Source organism: Capricornis sumatraensis, chromosome 23 (genome assembly GCF_032405125.1).
Source record: "Capricornis sumatraensis isolate serow.1 chromosome 23, serow.2, whole genome shotgun sequence".
NCBI lineage: Eukaryota > Metazoa > Chordata > Mammalia > Artiodactyla > Bovidae > Capricornis > Capricornis sumatraensis.
The window spans coordinates 35,043,691-35,062,273 of NC_091091.1; the positions used below are offsets into that span (position 1 = coordinate 35,043,691).

At 42.4% G+C, this 18,583-nt stretch overlaps 1 protein-coding gene across 2 annotated transcripts in view; it reads right to left on the reverse strand.

Annotated features, from left to right (window-relative positions):
* The window catches only part of ABLIM1 (actin binding LIM protein 1), a 217,508-nt gene that overhangs the window by 21,243 nt on the left and 177,682 nt on the right, over positions 1-18,583 (reverse strand). For both annotated transcript variants that reach the window (XM_068961482.1, XM_068961484.1), the window contains 4 exons: positions 17,197-17,274; positions 16,025-16,180; positions 13,445-13,480; positions 10,973-11,102 (listed from right to left, as the gene is read on the reverse strand). In XM_068961482.1, the coding sequence (XP_068817583.1) occupies positions 10,973-11,102; positions 13,445-13,480; positions 16,025-16,180; positions 17,197-17,274 (400 nt within the window). The remainder of the gene's footprint in view (positions 1-10,972; positions 11,103-13,444; positions 13,481-16,024; positions 16,181-17,196; positions 17,275-18,583) is intronic.

Here is an 18,583-nt window from a genome sequence, read left to right on the forward strand (position 1 = left end):
TTTCTGTTGCCTCACTTTGAAATGTACATAATAGAGTCAGATCCCTTTCTTCCAGGTACTTTGGGACCACTTTCTCCACCTTTCTCTTAAAGACAAAGCTTCATCCAGTCTAACAGTTCAATCGGTAAGACATTTACTGAGCACCTACTGTGGCTGGGCAATGAGCTTCAGCTGAAGTTAAGAAGGTGAAGGAGATGTGGTGTCTGGCTGCAAAGGGCTCAGGGTCTACCTAAGGAGACAGACTTACAACAAATGAGTATATGTAACGCCATACAGGTGCTGACTCAGGGGTATACAAAAATTTCAAGGCACTCAGATGAAGGTGCCATTGATTTTTCAGAAAGGCTGTGGAAAGACGCTAGAATTGAGATTGTGTCACTAGGTGGGTGGGTGGCTAAACGGGTGAGAAGGTCCAGAATCTAGGGAGCTGGAACATCGTGGGGAAGGAAGGGTCGCAGTGCATGGGAGCAAGAGGACAGGCCCCTGTGGCTGGGCAGCACAGGGTTCTTGGAGGGGGAGGGCAGTGAAGAGGAGGCTGGAAGGGGCTGCTGGGCGTGGCTGCAAAAGCATAGAGACCCACTTCCATAGCTACCACCACTCTCTCTGATGAGAGCTGCAGGGGTGAACTGAGACTTATGCAAAATCAGAAAGAGGTCAGCTCTTACCCTACTGTCTTCCTTCCACATGACTGAGCAAACATCCATCCCAAGAAAACACCAAAAAATGTAGGACTATCAAAAGTTAATGAACTAGTAACATAATTGTCAAGTGTTAGCTGCTCAGTCGTGTCCTACTCGGTGACCTCATAAACTGAGGACACCACCTGTCCTCAGTTTATGAGGACAGAGATCCTCTGTCCATGGGGATTCTCCAGGCAAGGATACTGGAGTGGATTGCCATTTCCTCCTCTAAGGGATCTTCCCAACTTAGGGACTGAACCCAGATCTCCCATGTTGCAGGCAGATTCTTTACCATCTGAGCCACCAGGGAAGCTCCATAATTATTGAGTTGGCCAAAAAGATCATTTCAGTTTTTCCCATAAGATTTTATGGAAAACCCCCAAATGAACTTTTTGGCCAATATAATACTTTTATGATTGAGTTGTAAGGGTTCTTCACATATTCTGATACAAGTCTCTTAACAGATACACAATCTGCAAATGATTTCTTTCATTCTGTGGTTGTCTTTTGGTCTCTTGATAGTGTCCTTTGAAGCACAAAAGTTTTAAATTTTGATAATGTCCAATTTATCTATCAATTAAGGCTAACAATTTTAAATAAATCACAGATCTTCAGAAAATAGAGCAGGAATAAATTTCTTTTTTTTTATCTTAAATTTTAAAAAACAGATATAACTGACATATAACAGTGTATTAGTTTTAGATGTACAAGAACCAATTTCTTCAAGTAAGTTAGTTTTAAATCTGGCCGGCAACACATGAGAGATGTTAACTGCTGCAGCTTCAGAATAATGTTTAATAGGCTTTTTAGTTTTTCAAAATGTGTAGTTTTAGATAACCAGAGTACAGATCTGTACCAAATGGGCAGTAAGATAGTCCAAATGTGAGATCTGAATTTGTTACTCTCTCTAATTTAGATTCTAGGTTTTTGATTATCATGTTCTAAAACTTTTGCCCCTGTTTTTTTCCCCAAGAGTCAGTTTACCATCTAGTTCCCAATATATTATAATGCTGTCTTTACTAAAGTCAGATATTAGCTTTTAAAAATTATGAAGCTTCACCCCAAATTACTGATATATTAAAAAGTTCATTTAAAGAAAATGTTATCTCATTTACTATCACTCTCCTAAGGAGAAATAACCCTGTCTGAAAAAAATGAGTATGGAAAACACAGGTAGAGGCCCCAAGGGAAGGAAGGATATTATGTTTAGTAGGAAATCTGGCTTTAAACCTAAGGCTGAATCAGAACTAGGTCTCTTTCATATTGGTGTGTTCAGCACAATGCCTGGCCAAGACTAAGTGCTGAATAAATGTCTGTGAATAATGACTGAAGTAGACCAACTAAATAATTCTATAGCAACGAATGACCTAATTTAGTGAGTACCACTCCAGGGTCAACCCCATCTTTCTCTTAATTAAAGGCAGCCAGATGCTAGGGCACAACAGTGGGATCACAATAGCATCTTTTTTGTTTTTTTTAAATAGGTTTCCCTGGGGTTGATCCTCAATAACCCCAACTGAATTGTGCCACTTCAGAAGAATCCTTTACTCTTACACACATTAGAAATTACTCACAAGAATAATCCCTAACTGAAAAACAGAATAATTCTTGTGGGCTGTTCTCAAAGGAAGATGTAGAGAGACTCAACTTCCTTGCTTTGAGTGTTTTTTTGAAGACTCTGTATATCCTCAACACCGATGCTACTGCTCTAAATCTACATTGCTCTCTGCCCTTAATCCTGCACCTCTAACCTTCCTGTACCTGGAGAACATCAAATTTTCTGGGGGATATGTTCTCACAGGTTTTGGTTATAATATCCAAACAGATGAAACTCGATTAAGTTTGTTCTGATAGTTAATAGCCAGAGTCATTCACACATAAAAACAGATGCATTTACGGGACATCAAGATTTAAAGTCATTAGAATTAGCATTTGCCCATGAATTAAAAGTCTTTCTATTATTAAGATGCTCTGCTGGCAAGTAGAAGCCCGTAACCTCTATGGCTGACGGCTCTCAAAGTCTATGGGGTGTGTGTGTGTTCAGTCATGTCACTCTTTTGCAACCCTTGGACTGTGGCTGACCAGGCTCCCCTGACCATGGGATTTTCCAGGCAGGAATACTGGAGTGAGTTGCTATTTCCTTTTCCATGGGATCTTCTCAACCCAGGGATCAAACTCATGTCTCTTGAGTCTCCTGCATTGGCAGGTGGATTCTTTACCACAGTGCCACCTGGGAAGCCCTCAAAAGCGATGGTTTGACTGTCTAAATTCCCAAAGGGTGAATTTTGGCTGAATGCTGTCTCCAGTGGGGCAGAGGTTTTTCTGGCAGCATATCTTCAGCAACCACTGCCCTTTCTAGTTGATAGAAAAAAAAACAAACACTACTATGTTGAAGTCTCTATAAGTAGATTTAATTTTATAATCATTTAAAGCCTCCCATAATGACATCTTAACATGCTAGGTAAACAGATACTCAGCAACACAGCCATCTAAGTGCTCCTGAACAGTATGATTTCTACATGTCACATGGCTTGTTGGGAATAAGGTCTTGAAGTATATGACATTGCTAGGTACCAAATTCCTAGTCCTTAAAAGATGAAAGGCATTAAAAATTTTGGCATTTTTAAAAGAAAGAAATTCTCAAGAGGAGGCCTTTTCTAAATCAAACACTCAATCTGTAAGTGATAAAACATTTCACTCTATCCTGAATGGAAATAAATGGTGAAGGCCCCAAAAGGTTATTTTTGTGTGCATTTCATTACTCAGGCGTAAGGGATATATGGGGCATCAGATGAAATAATCATATATGGAAGGTATCATCATCAATATCAATCAGCCTGGAGTTAACGCTGTTTAAAAATATTAGTATATATATCTCATACTCAGCCATTTTGTTCTTTAAATAAGTCCTTGTGTTGGTTAAGTTGTTAGTGATCTTAGCTATTTGGATGAGGAGCTATCATGTATATAGATTTATATTTTCCTGGTCTTCACTTTTAGCTCTTTCCATGTTAGTTTAATGTGTCAATTTTTCAGTCCTTGAGAGATCATTCATTGGCAGGATTCCCACCGTGCTTAACAAATTCAAATGCTCTGTCCTACTTTCATTCTTCTTTCTGGAACACTGAGAGCCTCAGTGACAAATCCTAAGACAAGTCAATCTAAATGGCAATGCTTGTGTCTGCTGCGGGAGTTTGCTGGCGTACCACTTAGCTTCTGAGCTCTAAGTGCTTATGTCCTAAAATATAAATGCCAAGGGGACCTTAGAAATTGGCAGCTTCTAGAATTTCATGACAGAGTTTCAAGATTACTGCTTCTTGTCTAAAGCTTCAGGAAGTGTTAGGGTTTCCTTCAGCAAGTGTCAAATACATATTTGCATCATAGCAACTCATATCTATGGCAAAACAGGGAAGATTCCTCTCAATGAGATTTAATATATGTAGCTCTCCTGTTTGCAAGCCTGATTCATGGACACAGAAAGTAATGTCTAATAGTATTTCAAAGAGAAACTCTGCAAACAGTATAAAGCCCAAGTGAAAGTGAAAGTCACTCAGTTGTGTCCGACTCTTTACCACCCCATGAACTATACAGTCCATGGAATTCTCCAGGCCAGAATACTCGAGTGGGTAGCCTTTCCCTTTTCCAGGGGATCTTCCCAACCCAGGGATTAAACGCAGGTCTCTAGCATTGCAGGCAGATTGTTTACCAGCTGAGCCACAAGAGAAGCCCACAAAGCCCCAAACAAGGTGAAACAGTTTCTCCAAATAGGCAAGCACTTGTCCAGATGGCCCAACAATGACATACTGATATAAAATGAAACTGCAAGGAAGGTCAGAGAACAGAAATAAAAACACAATGAGAAACAAGAAGGTCATTACAGAAAGTAGATGGGGAAGCCAATGACACAGAGAGACAGCTGGTGATGCGCATCTAAGCTCTTACACCCACGCAGGCGTCCTCAGCTCAGTGGACCCTGGGGGCCTGGGCCACTTAAGTCTGAAATAAGGGCTAAGAATTAAACTAGGGCAGTGGAACGAGGGCTTATGGCTGCCAGAGTGGCAAGAGGACTCCTGCTTTCAGCTACATCTTCCTGAGACGGACAACCTACCCTAGAGTCCTCAGCTCCTTGGTCTGTATTTGTTTCAAAAATAATTTCCTGGAGATTACAAAACAAGCTCCAAGATACAGAGTGAATGCTCAAATGAAGAGCCATGGAAAACCTTGGGAGATTTTGCTCCTTTAAAGATATCTTAGATGTGTTTCTCCATGGTCCTAAGTTCCTCTGTGCTAGAGAGGACTTCCATGTAGATACATGTGTTTCAGAATAAGAAAGACATAATTCCTTAGAGAATCTGCATTTAGCTATTCAACTAGACTAAACTTTAAAGCAATATCTTTGATATACAAATTCTGCATGATTGGTTTTGCAGTGTAGCAAAAAGCTTTTATAGCTAAACATATACTGTTATATACTTCATAGTTTATATCTGAAATACATGAACTATTTCATCTGAACAAACTGGAGACATATATCCAGTAAAAAGAAAATGGGAAAGAGAGTATTAGAGATTTTTAAAGTATAAGTGTGAGACAAGCCAAGGCTTTTCAGGATTTAAACCTATACTATTTGACTGCATACTTTGAATTCTGACAAAACAGAAAAGACTGCATATCTGTATTTTTAATAAAGCATCATTTAGGCACATTGAGGTACTGTAATTTTAATAACTAGTTGGTGTTTCTATTGAGAAGTACACATTTGTTAATTTTGTAATTTAAATGACTCAAATAACTGTTTTAGCCTCCATAAGAAAGAAATTGCAGCATGAAATTAAAAGATGCTTACTCCTTGGAAGAAAAGTTATGACCAACCTAGAGAGCATATTAAAAAGTCGAGACATTACTTTGTCAACAAAGGTCTGTCTAGTCAAGGTTATGGTTTTTCCAGTGGTCATGTATGGATGTAAGAGTTGGACTATAAAGAAAGCTGAATGCAGAAGAATTGATGCTTTTGAACTGTGGTGTTGGAGAAGACTCTTGAGAGTCCCTTGAACTGCAAGGAGATCCAACCAGTCCATCCTAAAGGAGATTAGTCTGGGGTGTTCATTGGAAGGACTGATGTTGAAACTGAAACTCCAATACTTTGGCCACCTGATGTGAAGAGCTGACTCATTTGAAAAGACCCTGATGCTGGGAAAGATTGAGGGCAGGAGGAGAAGGGGATGACAGAGGATGAGATGGTCGGATGGCATCACTGACTCAATGGACATGGGTTTGGGTGGACTCCAGGAGTTGGCGATGGACCTGGCGTGCTGCGGTTCATGGGGTCGCAGAGTCGGACATGACTGAGTGACTGAACTGAACTGAACTGGAGAATGAAATTTTCTAGTTAAAAAGGGATGGAAAGTAAAAATTTGCTTTAAAAATTATTCTTCAAGTATATTTATATTGAAACACATCCCTCTAATAGGAATGAAGGTTGAGAAGGCTTGGGGTCTCTCTAATCCTGGTGCTGTCACCTCCGAGCTGCGGGTCCTTGGCCGGGTCACTTAACCAGGGCCTCAGCTGTTCATCTACCCCAATGCCTCCTGCCTGCTACTTTAATCACAGGATACTGTGAGGAGTGATGTAACCGGAAGTGTTCAAAGAGCATCATGATGAGAGGGAAATCACCGATGCACAGAGCAGGGTGCTCATTATGAGGAGGCGTGCGTGCTCAGTCACGACCAACTCTTTGTGACCACGTAGACTGTAGCCCACCAGGGGATTTTTCAGGTGGGAATACTGGAATGGGTTGCCTTTTCCTTCTCCAAGGGATCTTCCTGACCCAGGGATTGAACTCATGTCTCCTGCATTGGCAGGCAAATGTTTTACCACTGTGCCACCTATGAAACCCGCCTATAATACACCAGGGCATTTCACCTTGCCAACTACAAACTGGCACTTGCCATCTACCTCTACAAGGATTAAACCATGAGCTGCTGCAGCTGCTGACCTTCAACACCCCCTGAAAGGAGCTCAGGGTGGAGAATAGGAATGAGGCCCTCTGCGCTCTGGGAAAAACTGGCACAAATAATCTGTCAAGAATTTTAGAAAGTGCTGGGCCTGCTGAAAAAGACAGATGTCTTTGCTAAAGGCAAGTGGTGTGTGTCTTCAATAGGCATATCAGCAATGTTATTTTCACAGCCTAGAAAATGCAAAAAATAGCATGCTCACAAAGTAACTGCTTACTGATAGGGGCAGGAAATTTCTATTTTAGGACTCAACTGAGTTGGACTCAACTCAACTGGTGCTTTTGAACTGTGGTGATGGAGAAGACTCTTGAGAGTCCCCTGGACTGCAAGATCAAACCAGACAATCCTAAAGGAAATCAGTCCTGAGTATTCATTGGAAGGACGGATGCTGAAGCTCAAATTCCAATACTTTGGCCATCTGATGCAAAGAACTGACTCGTTTGAAAAGACCCTGATGCTGGGAAAGATTGAAGGCAGGAGGAGAAGGGGACAAGAGAGGATGAGATGGTTGGATGGCATCACCTGACTTGATGGACATGAGTTTGAGCAAGCTCCTGGAGCTGGTGATGACAGGGAAGCCTGGCGTGCTGCAGTCCATGGAGGTGCAGAGTTGGACATGACTGAGCGACTGAACTGAACTGACTGAACAACTGAGTCCTGAAAATCCAGATGAGTAAAAAGGTTGGGTAGACTGCAAACAAAATTCAGTCAAAGAGCACAACACTTAGGCTGTTCGAGAAAGTGTTAGTGATGTGAGATCTTGGAGCTCAGGGTTAGAATCCTTCAGGTCTGTCTTAAGATCCATGACAACATCTGTGCTTGCCTGCAACTCTCTCCTTCAGCTCTTGGGTTGGCCAAAAAGTTTGTTTGGGTTTTTCCATAACCATTTATGAAAAATCCAAATGGACTTTTTGGCTAACTCAATATTCTCTTCAGTTACTTTGGTTCAAATCAAGGCTATGGAAGAAGTCAGCTTCCCTTTGGGAGCTCCGACGTATTTTAAATTATGGCCCCTTCATGATCCCTCTGTGGCTCCTGGCTCCCCCACCAAGTAAGGAGAACTGAGAACTCCGATTGAGGACTGCTACCGAAGCACAATGAGAACGACACAGAGGGAAGGGCAGAGATGGGCAGGAACAGAAAACGGAAGGCAAAGCCCCTCTTCTCCATCATGCAGACATCAGGACAAGTCAAAGGAAGATCACCCTAAGAGTTGGCTCAAGGAGAGAAATTTCAGTTACGTGGCCCCAGGTCTTTCGTACTGTCCAAATATCTTAGTGGTTACATGGCTTATCATCATGAGGACAACTTTGGAATCCTTGTTGCTGAATACCGTTGGGTTTTGCTGAGCCATATCACATATTAAAACCAGGAAAATTCCCCAGATATATATTATATTTTGCTTCTAACACAGAGAAAAGCAAAATAATAATATATTTTTTTTCCTAAGCAGGAGACAAGGTCTCCAACGTACTTCCTGTTACTTCGTCTAGGGCCCTTAGAAATGACATATTTCTCCCAAGGAGAGATGCTATGCCAGTTCTAAGACATGGCCAGGTGTGAAGTCATGACGCACGCAGGCATGCTGAGAGGTCCAAAGCTGGGGGCTGACTCTTGGAGATGCACCTTATTAGCCTTCCCAGGGCGCTAATAAATCTCCGCTTTGCAGGGTGCTGCCTGGAGAAGCCTGCCTCCTTACCTTTCACATGGGGAAGGAAGTGGTGTCGGAATGGGGAGTTGGGGCGGGAGTCGCTGTGGGCGGAGCTGAGGCTGCTGGTGCGCAGGAAGGACCTCTGCACACCAGGAGACAGCAGCTCTGTGCAGCAAGGACCAGGGGCAGGGCAGGATGGAGACAGAAAAGAAGAGCAGAAATTAACACAGGAGCAGGGACGCCGCCATCGTTCCAAGGGAGGGAAAAGGGAAAAAAAAACAAAATAAAGAACATTAATCAGGAGTCTGAAAACAGAGGAAGGAAAAGGGGTTAAGAAGGCACCTGCGAGGGGTTAGGCACAGTGGGGAGAGTCTGCCAACGGGTCCAGGTCAGTCCAGAATCACTCTCCGAGGATAAATAGTTTTAGTGGGAGGGAACGGCCACCAAGACATTCTGGCAGGATGACACCCGCGACTGCTGAGTCGGGACCAGGCATGCCACTTAGACTCAACCATGGCTGTTTTTAAAAAGGCACCTAACAGAATCCTCTGACATGTATGTTTGAAAGTTCCAAGAACCTTGCAAAGAACTATTAGGCTGGCCAAAAAAGTTCATTTGGGTTTTACCGTAAGATGACAAACTCAAATGAACTTTTTGGCCAACCCAATACCAATATGTCAGGGTCAGATTCTCTTTTTTTTTTTTTTCTGTTGAAGTGGTAAACTTCTCCTATTAGAAGTTTAATTTTACTTTGTACTTGTCTGTGTCCCCTGGGTGGCAAAGAACTGCCTATGATGCCGAGAACTGGGCAGTGGAGGCACTGATGAGCTGGAAACTCAGTTACAGACCTTTAAGCTAAACCAGACCGAGGGGCGTGCATGACTCTCTGGCATCTAGAACTTACGGACTGGATACTTCAAGGTGCTTTGTGTTGACCATGACTGTGCTAGCAGAGCCCCCGCCTTGAAAAAATAATCTTAATAACTGGCATCACACAGGCCCATAACACATCATGGAGGGGGAGAAGAGGTGCTTAGGACGCACAAAATGTTCTGAAGGTTCTTGGCCTCAGAACTACGACGGGAACACAGGAACACTTTCTACTGCCCGGTGAGGACATGGCCTTTTTGGGAAACCAAGTCCCTGACTGACTACTCCCTGGCTATCCAGTGGTCTCTTGGACAGTTTCCTGGCAACCCCATGTCATTCTGACAAGGTCACGGCTGTAGCCTCAGTGACCTTAGGGTATACCCACACGTAGGGATGGTGGCATAAAGGATTTCTCATTACCCAGGCAGATAAGGACTTAAATCCAAACCCAGGAATAAAATAGATATAAAAGTGGAAGTGAAGTCGCTTAGCCGTGTCTGACTCTTTGCGACCCCATGGACTGTAGCCTACCAGGCTCCTCCCTCTATGGGATTCTCCAGGCAAGAGTACTGGAGTGGGTTGCCATTTCCTTCTCCAGGGGATCTTCCTGACCCAGGGATCGAACCCGGGTCTCCCACATTCCAGGCAGACGCTTTAACCTCTGAGCCACCGGGGAAGCCCTAAAATGGATATAAATGTATATGACAAATAAAAGGAATTCCTTTCCTGAAAATTTTCCTTTAATGGAATTCAACAAATACTGAGAAAATGTTTAGGAGCCTAGAGAAAATTATATACTATTGAAGGACCCAAGAGTAAAAATTTAATCCTCTACAAGCACTAAATTTCTGGCTTTAAAGAGAAGATTGCAGCCTTTTTACATTTGGTTCATTCCTTTGGTTTTATTTTATAAAATAAATTCCCATATGAATGGGCTTATGAGCCTGCACAAAAGCAAGAGGCTTAAAATGAAGTCTTTGTAGACATGCGTCATCACCAAATTTGTTTAAAAAGCCAAGATCTTCCTTGGTGAATGTATTTCTTCTGTGAATTTATTTATCTGTCTTCTGTGATAAGATTATTCTTTTTCTACTTCCACATAGGAGACACCCTCTAATGTGAAAAAGGGCTACATTTTGCAGAGACAAAGGTCGAATGAAGATCATTACTCTCAATAGTCTCCATCATAGCTCATCTCTAGTGCTTTTATATTTTCCAAGTCTGATTCAAACTTTTAGGTTGGAAGGCACCTTAAAATTGACCAAATACAGCCCATGCCTACGTATGAGACTTCCTTCTAGTGGGTTCTTAGCCAAGCACCCACAGTAACACCATGTGCCTGGAGAAACATAACAAACCCATCCATAAATGACTGACGCTGGATTTTAGATAATGCTGGTAAGCCTAAAGGGCACATCACCATATTTTCTTTCGGAGATCTCCATTTTAAGTCTCAACGTGCTGAGATTATCTTCAAGTCTTAAAAATATAAATTCCTTTACTTTTTGCTGTCTGCTGTCAAAATGTAACGATTCAGTAAATCATAATAAATATAATCATAAAATGTGTCTTTTTTTTTAAGAAAAGAAATAACACAAACTGCACTCGGGATAGGAGTTTTTGATTTTTTTTTTCTGGGAGAAGGGAAGGTAGATTCGGCAGGCAGTCAGTTTTAAATACACTACCAGTGGTGGGAAAACAATCACACAGAAACACAGAGGGTTACCCGGAGTGAATCCAGGAATAGGTGCCCTTACCGGGTCTGTGAAAATGCTGAGGAGAGCGGGATGTGGTTGGAGTGTAGCTGTGGCGGCTGTACACCGGGGAGTTGATGGAGCCCTGGCTTGTGGACCGGTGGATCATCCGGTCCCGCCCATCCGGGTACCCCTGGAAGAAAGTGTGAGACAGTGGGCGCACAACCCACAGGCAGGCTGTTGTCAGGCTCAAGTGAAGTCGAGCTGCACCCAAGTCCCCCAGGAACTATCGCATCGGCCCGCTCCTGTATATATTTTAGGGGCACGTCCCTTAAGTAGGTACGCAAACGAACACGCCAGGGGTAACGCCTTTTGTTCAAAACCTGTAGTCCTTGCCTTTACCAAGATTTTAAGATGTTAAAGTGATAAACTCCAATGTTGACAGAGGTCTGGGAAAAGAGGGAATAATTCCAACGACCATGTTTATATGATGCTTTTCAGTTTTACAAAGTGCATTCACATAGGTTGTATCATTAGACCTGCATCAGAAGGAAGGAAGAACACGTGGTGTTCCCTCCCTTCTCCATAAATGCAGGCTGTTCCAGAAGGTTCCATGCAGCTAAGAGACCTGTGGGCAGGTGTGTAGCTCGTACAGGCGGAACCTGTTTCAGAAACAGCCTCCTGACTCTAATCTCACCCCTGGATCCAACCACCGACTCATACCATCTATGATGTTGATCTGGGGACATTCTAAGTTGATTTTCCTGGAGAATAAGCTTGTGGTGGCCTCAAATCCAATAATTCTATCTCTAAGAGGCAAATCCTAAAAATACTTTAATGATCTTTAAGTAGAAAAATTTCCTCAGATATTTATAATGTCACCATTTATAAAGACAAAGTTTTGTATTATGTGCTCAACAAATGGGGGGTACACTTAAGCTATGGCATATCAATTTAATGGAATACAGTAGCATCACACCATGTCCAAATCTAAAGAATACTGTACGTATAAAATTCAAAAAAAATCACACACACAACCATAACATAAAACTGTATAAGAATTAGATGAGTACACGGAATGTTTTACACTTTAGGAGTTTGCTGTCCTGTAAAGTTTTTACTAGCACAGTAAAAATAAAAGTTTGAAAAAATGCACAAAAATGACTTGAAATCTCAATTACCATAGGTATATGAAATGCAAGAGGCAAAAAAGCTTTGGTTTGATCCTAGTTGGCTCTGACAATAAATTGAAACAACAACAAAACAAAATTGCTGCAGTAGTGTGCCTCAATCTTGCAAGTGGTCAATTACAGAAATGACTGCTTCATCACTTCAGTTATAAATGCCCATAGAAATTATTCATAGCACTCAGTATAAACCATCACAATACTACAGAGATTGTACCATCTCAAATTACAGTGATTACCCCAGTCCAGTTTTATATAGACTATCCAGAAAGTTACTTGACTTTAAGACAAGACTACTGATTTTATTTATTATTATTATTACTCGTAGATGGGGGTAGACCTAACCCCTGAGGAGTTTGCTCACTAGATGCATAAAGAAATGCAGAATAATAAGAAGGATGCTGGAACAAACAATCCCTTTATTATTATCTCTAACAGCTTACATGAAAGAAGTGCTGGGGTGGACCTGGGTGCTGGACCATGCTCAGATTTGAGTTGGTCTGAGCTTAGGCTGCTAGTTTAAAGCTACCCTCCAAGAGAAAAATTACACAGGAACAATAGGAAGTACTCTAAGGCTTCTGGTAATCATGCAGGTAAGTCAATGTGGATGAGGGCAAAACCAAGAATTTCTGGGACCAGGGCTATAGTGTGAAGGTGTTGCTTCATTTTCTAAATCAAAATCACCAGCTTCCTGAAGAATGTTTAATAAAATGGGTTGGGAGTAAAAATCATTTGGGAGCTGTGTCTTTGGTGTTGGATGCTACAGAAGGGAAGAGCATGTTTGGGTTGACACGGGACCCATAGCTTACTATGGAACAATCACTGACCACTCTATGTGATCCACACACTCAGGAGGTTATTCCCAAGGGAACAGACAGGCTGGTGGACTTGATAAAAGCCACTATATGGTCTGTCTACCCTGAGAAGGGAGGTAAGACTATTGATTTTAGACTAAGAGGGCTGGTCTTCCATGAAGATGGCTCTGCTGATAGAAACACCATGGCCACGGTTGGCCATTTCAGATAATCTAGTAGGTTGGGAATCCAATCAATTAATTATGGTTGATGAGAAAGAGCCCAACATAGGGACAGATGGCTCTACTCCCTGCAAACACTTTCCTGCTATTCAGAGGTGCAATGTACAACTGGCTTAATTTCCTTGTCTCCATTTAAAAAGAAATGTGCTTCTGCGTCTTACAGTCGTATCTTACACTAAGGATTCCTACATTCACCATAATCTCACGCAGTTTTTCTGTTCGTTTAATGTCCTTTTGCAAAAATGTGAGTCTAGGAAAGGTCCAAGTAATTCTGCAATTCCACCCATTTAAATTTTCAAAAATGGCACTTACTTCCGCTGATGGAGTAGGAGAGAGAGTCCTTGGAGACTGGAAGAATAAAAGAGAAAGTCACATGTTAACTCGCTTTAATTAGAGTTACTTATCAGAATCATCTGGAAACGTTATTCAAACCACACATGGCAGCACCCTTGCCTGTCCTCCATCTCCTGAGAGTGGGGCTCAGACAGGTACACAATGACAAAGCCCTTGGGGGGCTGGGACGCACGTGTCTGCCTGATAACCATGGGTTTTGACAAATATGCTGTAATGCTTCTAGGTAATTAAGTTAGAGAAATTGGAACTATTTCCCTCTATATTCATGGTTTACCACCATGAGTTACAGTGTCTACTGAAACAGAATTTGGTAAGCACAGTTGCTGACTAAGTTATAACCACAGTAAGTGATCACGTAATATGTTATGGTGACTGCCTCGGTGGCATCTTCCCCAGGAGGCCTTGTCGACCTCATCACCATTCACCTTCTGGCTTCCGTCTTTCTAGGATTCCTCGAGGCAGCCAGCAGGCCAAGCACTCTCTCACCTCAGGGCCTTTGCACTTGCTGTGTCCTCTGCCAGCAGTGCTCTCCATTCAGACACCTGCAGGGCTCACTCCCCATCTTCAGTGAGGCCTCTGCTCAAATGCATTACCACCCAGTACCTTCTGTGATCCTCCCACTTAAAGCAGCAACCCAGCACCCCCCAACCCCCGTGTACTTTCTCCTTACTCTGCTTCATTTTCCGTCAAAGCAATATCACCCTGTGATATTATGTTCTGTATCTGTCTGTCTATTATATGTCTCCCACTTTCCACTGCAAGCTCCATGAGGGCAAGAAATCCATTCATTTACAACTAAGTGTTCCCAGCGACTGGAGCAGCTCCTGGCACATATTAGGTACCCAATGAATATTTCCTAAATGAATGAATGAAATGTTCACAATTAAAAATGCAAAAAAGCTTTCAAATAGAAATGAAATGCAAATGAAGTGTTCTGAAGAACACAGCCAGAATCCGCCAGTGGCGGATTTCTCAGTTTCAAAATTTGCCCTTCTTTCCCAAGTGTACAAGAAGTTGCTAGCCATCTGTACTCCAGACTTCCTCGAGCCCCATGGTCTGGTCTGATCTGCTTTCTGGAGGCACAGATGGCTACACAGAACTTCAAGCTTACTTCTCCAGTGTTTCTAAAACGGCAGTATATGGATTCTATGGAAGTGCTAATGATCGAAAGGATAACAAAACAGCTTGCAAACTTTTCTAAGCTGCAAGCTTCATGGCTTGGAGACGAGTTCATGAACACATCTGATTTCTGATGGGAAGGCAGCCACCTAGTCCAGACTCTATGCTCAGAGAAACCAGCAGGCCATCATTCTAGGTTATTGTTGAGTACTTATTATGTGTCAGAATCTAAATATTTCACTTAATCCTTACGGAAAACCTCTACGGTACGTGTCCCTATTATCTTGAGTCTACAGATAAGGAGATGGAAATATGCAATTTTCCCAAAGTCATATGGAGAGTAAATATCAGAGTCTGGTTCCAAACACAGAAATGTTCACTTCAAAGCTCAAACATCTGGGCCCATAACACCATAAAGCAACTCGCCTCCCCTTGCTTGTAAGGCTTGAACATTAGGCAAATCTCACTCACTTCCTGTAGGACCAGCTTCTATGCACTCTGTTCAGGAACCTTCCTTTGCCCCTTATCCTCTGTGAAACTCTACCCCGCAAAGGCAACTGAACCTCCCAAGCCAATCGATCAATCAACCTGCACGTCAAAGGCTGCAGATGCAGTTACAGCAATGTGACCACTAGGTGGCACTACATGAAAACAGACACCACTTCCCACCCTAGGGATCGTTTCACCCAGGAGCTATGCTCTGGAATACAAACCCAGACTAGAAAAATTTAAAAAATTAAAGATATATATATGTAAATATATACACACATATGTACGTATATACATAGATTCTGTCATTATCTGCTTTACAGACAAAGAAGTTAGGATTATAAAGGGTGTCTCACGGTCAAAGTCACATAACTAATGAGTGGAGTCCCTGGGTTAAGCCCAGGTAACTTGATTCCAGAAGCCCATCTCATACCACTGTGCTGTACTGCGACCCTATGCATTCTTTTCTTGCCTATACTAATTATCTTACGATGCTGGAAGACACAGTTGTCAAAATTTAGGGGGTGTGCTCTCTCTCCTCATGATCCCCATGAATATATTTCAGCTCGCCCCAAGGCTCCCCCCCACCCCAGAGGACCCTTCCCCTCAAAGCCTCTGCTCACAGACTCTCCCCAGTTTCGGCTCCCTTCCCAGCAAGTCAGCTCCTCTTCCCTCCAGCTTAGTCCTGACACTCACTCCTCCTGCACTGTTGTTTGCTATGGTTGGTCTGCTTCCCACCTCTCCACACCTCCCACGGGGAGGGGATGGTCCAATAGGCTTCTGACTACCTAAAGCACCTGTTACAGAAGCCTGCAAACAGTGGGCAATGAGGAGGACTCTCTGACTCATCTTGATTCCAATCAGTAGTTCTTATACAGGTGGCAAAAGAGAAAGAAGTTGTGCCAGTCACAACTTCTGGGAATTTATTACCTCTCCCAGGCTCTGCCTCTCCTGTTTGTCATCATAGCCCGAAGAGTAGAAAGGCTCATAGGTAATAAGATCTGGACGTTCAATGTCATAAATTGCCTTGACCTTGGGAATGGCTGCTAAATCCTTGTAATCCAGGATTTCATTGTCCACTTTTGCCTGCCAAAGTTAAACAGAAAGAAAAATCATTCTGCCATCTTATGTTTGAGGAACTGTGGTTAGTGCGTCTCACGTCTTATTTAAAGAGTTAAAATCTTAAAAATAAACAAATCCCAAAATACTTTGCTCAGCATGGTCACTGTTTATAAAGTTGCCTGTTTAAGACTCACAGACATGGAGAACAGAATTGTGATTGCCTAGAGGGAGGGAGATTGGGGTGGGAAGAATTAGGAGTTTGAGACTAACAGATGCAAAATTTCTTATGTAGAATGGATAAACAAGAGTCTTACTGTATGGTATAGGAAACTATATTCAACATCCTGTGAAATAATGGCAAAGAATATGAAAAGTAATATGTGTACATATGTATAACTAAATTATTTTACTATACAATAGAAATAGATACAACATTGTACATCAACTATATGTTAATAAATTTTAAAAATAAAGTTGCCCATTTATACCAGATATTCATGTTTTCAAAAAAAGTCACCAAAAGCTTGGGAAAAAGTCTAAGTAGAATTCATCAAATAGAGAAGAATGCAAACCTTCGGGATTTCCTAAATTTATGACAGAGAAGGGAAAGCTCAAACAGATGGTCAAAAAATCCTCCCAGATGGCTAAAAACAAGAACTGCATATTTAATAAACTAAATATTTAAAGACCTTTGTGGCAGAATTTAAGGACACTCAGTACTGGAATTATAAAACATATAATTAATCTCCAAATATCTATATGCAAGTTAGGTGCAATAATTTTTCAAGTCCTGTATCACATTACTGCATTTTATAGGGTTATCTACTCAGTCACTCTATACTGATGGTCACATCCACAGAAACATTCGATCGTCTGGAGGAAAATGGGATTGAGATGGCTGATCTACAAGAATGAAAATTGGATCTCATAACAGAAATAGAAAGCATTTTGAATTATTCCCTTTCAGATTATCCAGTCCACACTTACCATCTGCTACCTTACCTGGCCTGGAAGTATCTCTTCCAGAAGCGGATACTTACATAGATAGTATGACCCGGGGATCCAGGGATGCTGGAGCCTGGTCGAGAGTAAATGCTTTCGGAGGAAGTCCTGGTAGGCTGTAAAAGAAAGAGTGACATGTAAGAGTTCAGATTGTGGCTTCCTAATCACGACTGGCTGAAGTCCCTACACTTGCCTAAAGACTTAAGCTGACTAAAAAGAGAAAGACTTGTAACTTTTCTGAATAAGGGAAAATATAACCAAGGAAGAAAGGTCAACGAGAACGAACTGTGCTGTCAGCCTTGAAAGTGCACTTGGGGGCTTCTTCTTTCTCCTTGTCCCCGACAACACCATTGAGCACATTCCATCTCCACGGCCACCATCCTAGCACCATGCAGTCACCACCCGTGCTCGCCTGGACTCCGGCCATGGCCTCACCTCCAAATCCACTAGGCACCACAGAGATCTGTGAAGAATACAGTCTGAACGGTTACTACCCTTTCTGTTGTCAGCATCTGCAAAGAATGGAGTCACCGCTCCCAGGGCCTCGGGATCTCGGCCCGGCCTGCCTTTCCTGTATCTCTTACTGCCCATCGTCACTCACAGGACAGGAACATGTCACTGCCCCAGGATTCTTATCCTTGCTGCTTCCTCGACCTGAGAAGCGTGCCCTTATCCCCCGTTCCACTTGTGCTTTTCTTCCTCCTTCAGTCTTGGCTTAAATATCACCTCCTCAAAGAAGCCTTGCCTGTTCTCTTCCTCCGGAGTTGGTGATCTTGCTGTTTTCTCTCATGGCATTAATCCTGTTTTCTCTTCATGAATGAAATGAATAATGCTGTACTTGTTGGTTTCATCACCATGTCGATCTCGCTCATTGTTATGACCTCTGCCCTCAGAGGGCTTCTTTTCTTACCACTGTACGTGCCCACTGTTTTGCACAGGTACAGAGTAGGCATAAATATTTGTTGGGGGAATCAGAATTTATTATTTGCAAACAACTACTCAGTTTGTGGATACTTGACTCATGTTAATTACATGATTTGAGCTTAACCACATGGAAGGTCACTGGGTTAAGGTCCGTGGTCGGCCACCAGGGAAAGTATAAAGTGGACTTTGTAACGCAGACTTAGAGAACCCTGAGAGGGAGGGATGGTGACAGAAAAGGGGGGAAAATGCATGAACTGGGATTAACGGCCCCCCACCCCTGCTTGGTATGTTCTGGAAAGCTCTGCAAAGACACCAAAGGCCTGGTCTTGGAAGGCTTCTCCCTTCCATGCAGTTATTTCTTGGAGAGGATGATTTATAGATCTGTTAGGAATACTGTTTCTGCTGATATTTCGGTATCCTGATGTGAATATAACTGAGTCCCTACAATCCCCTCTAAAAACCAGGATATTATATCACTATGGACCTCACATCTGAAACAAG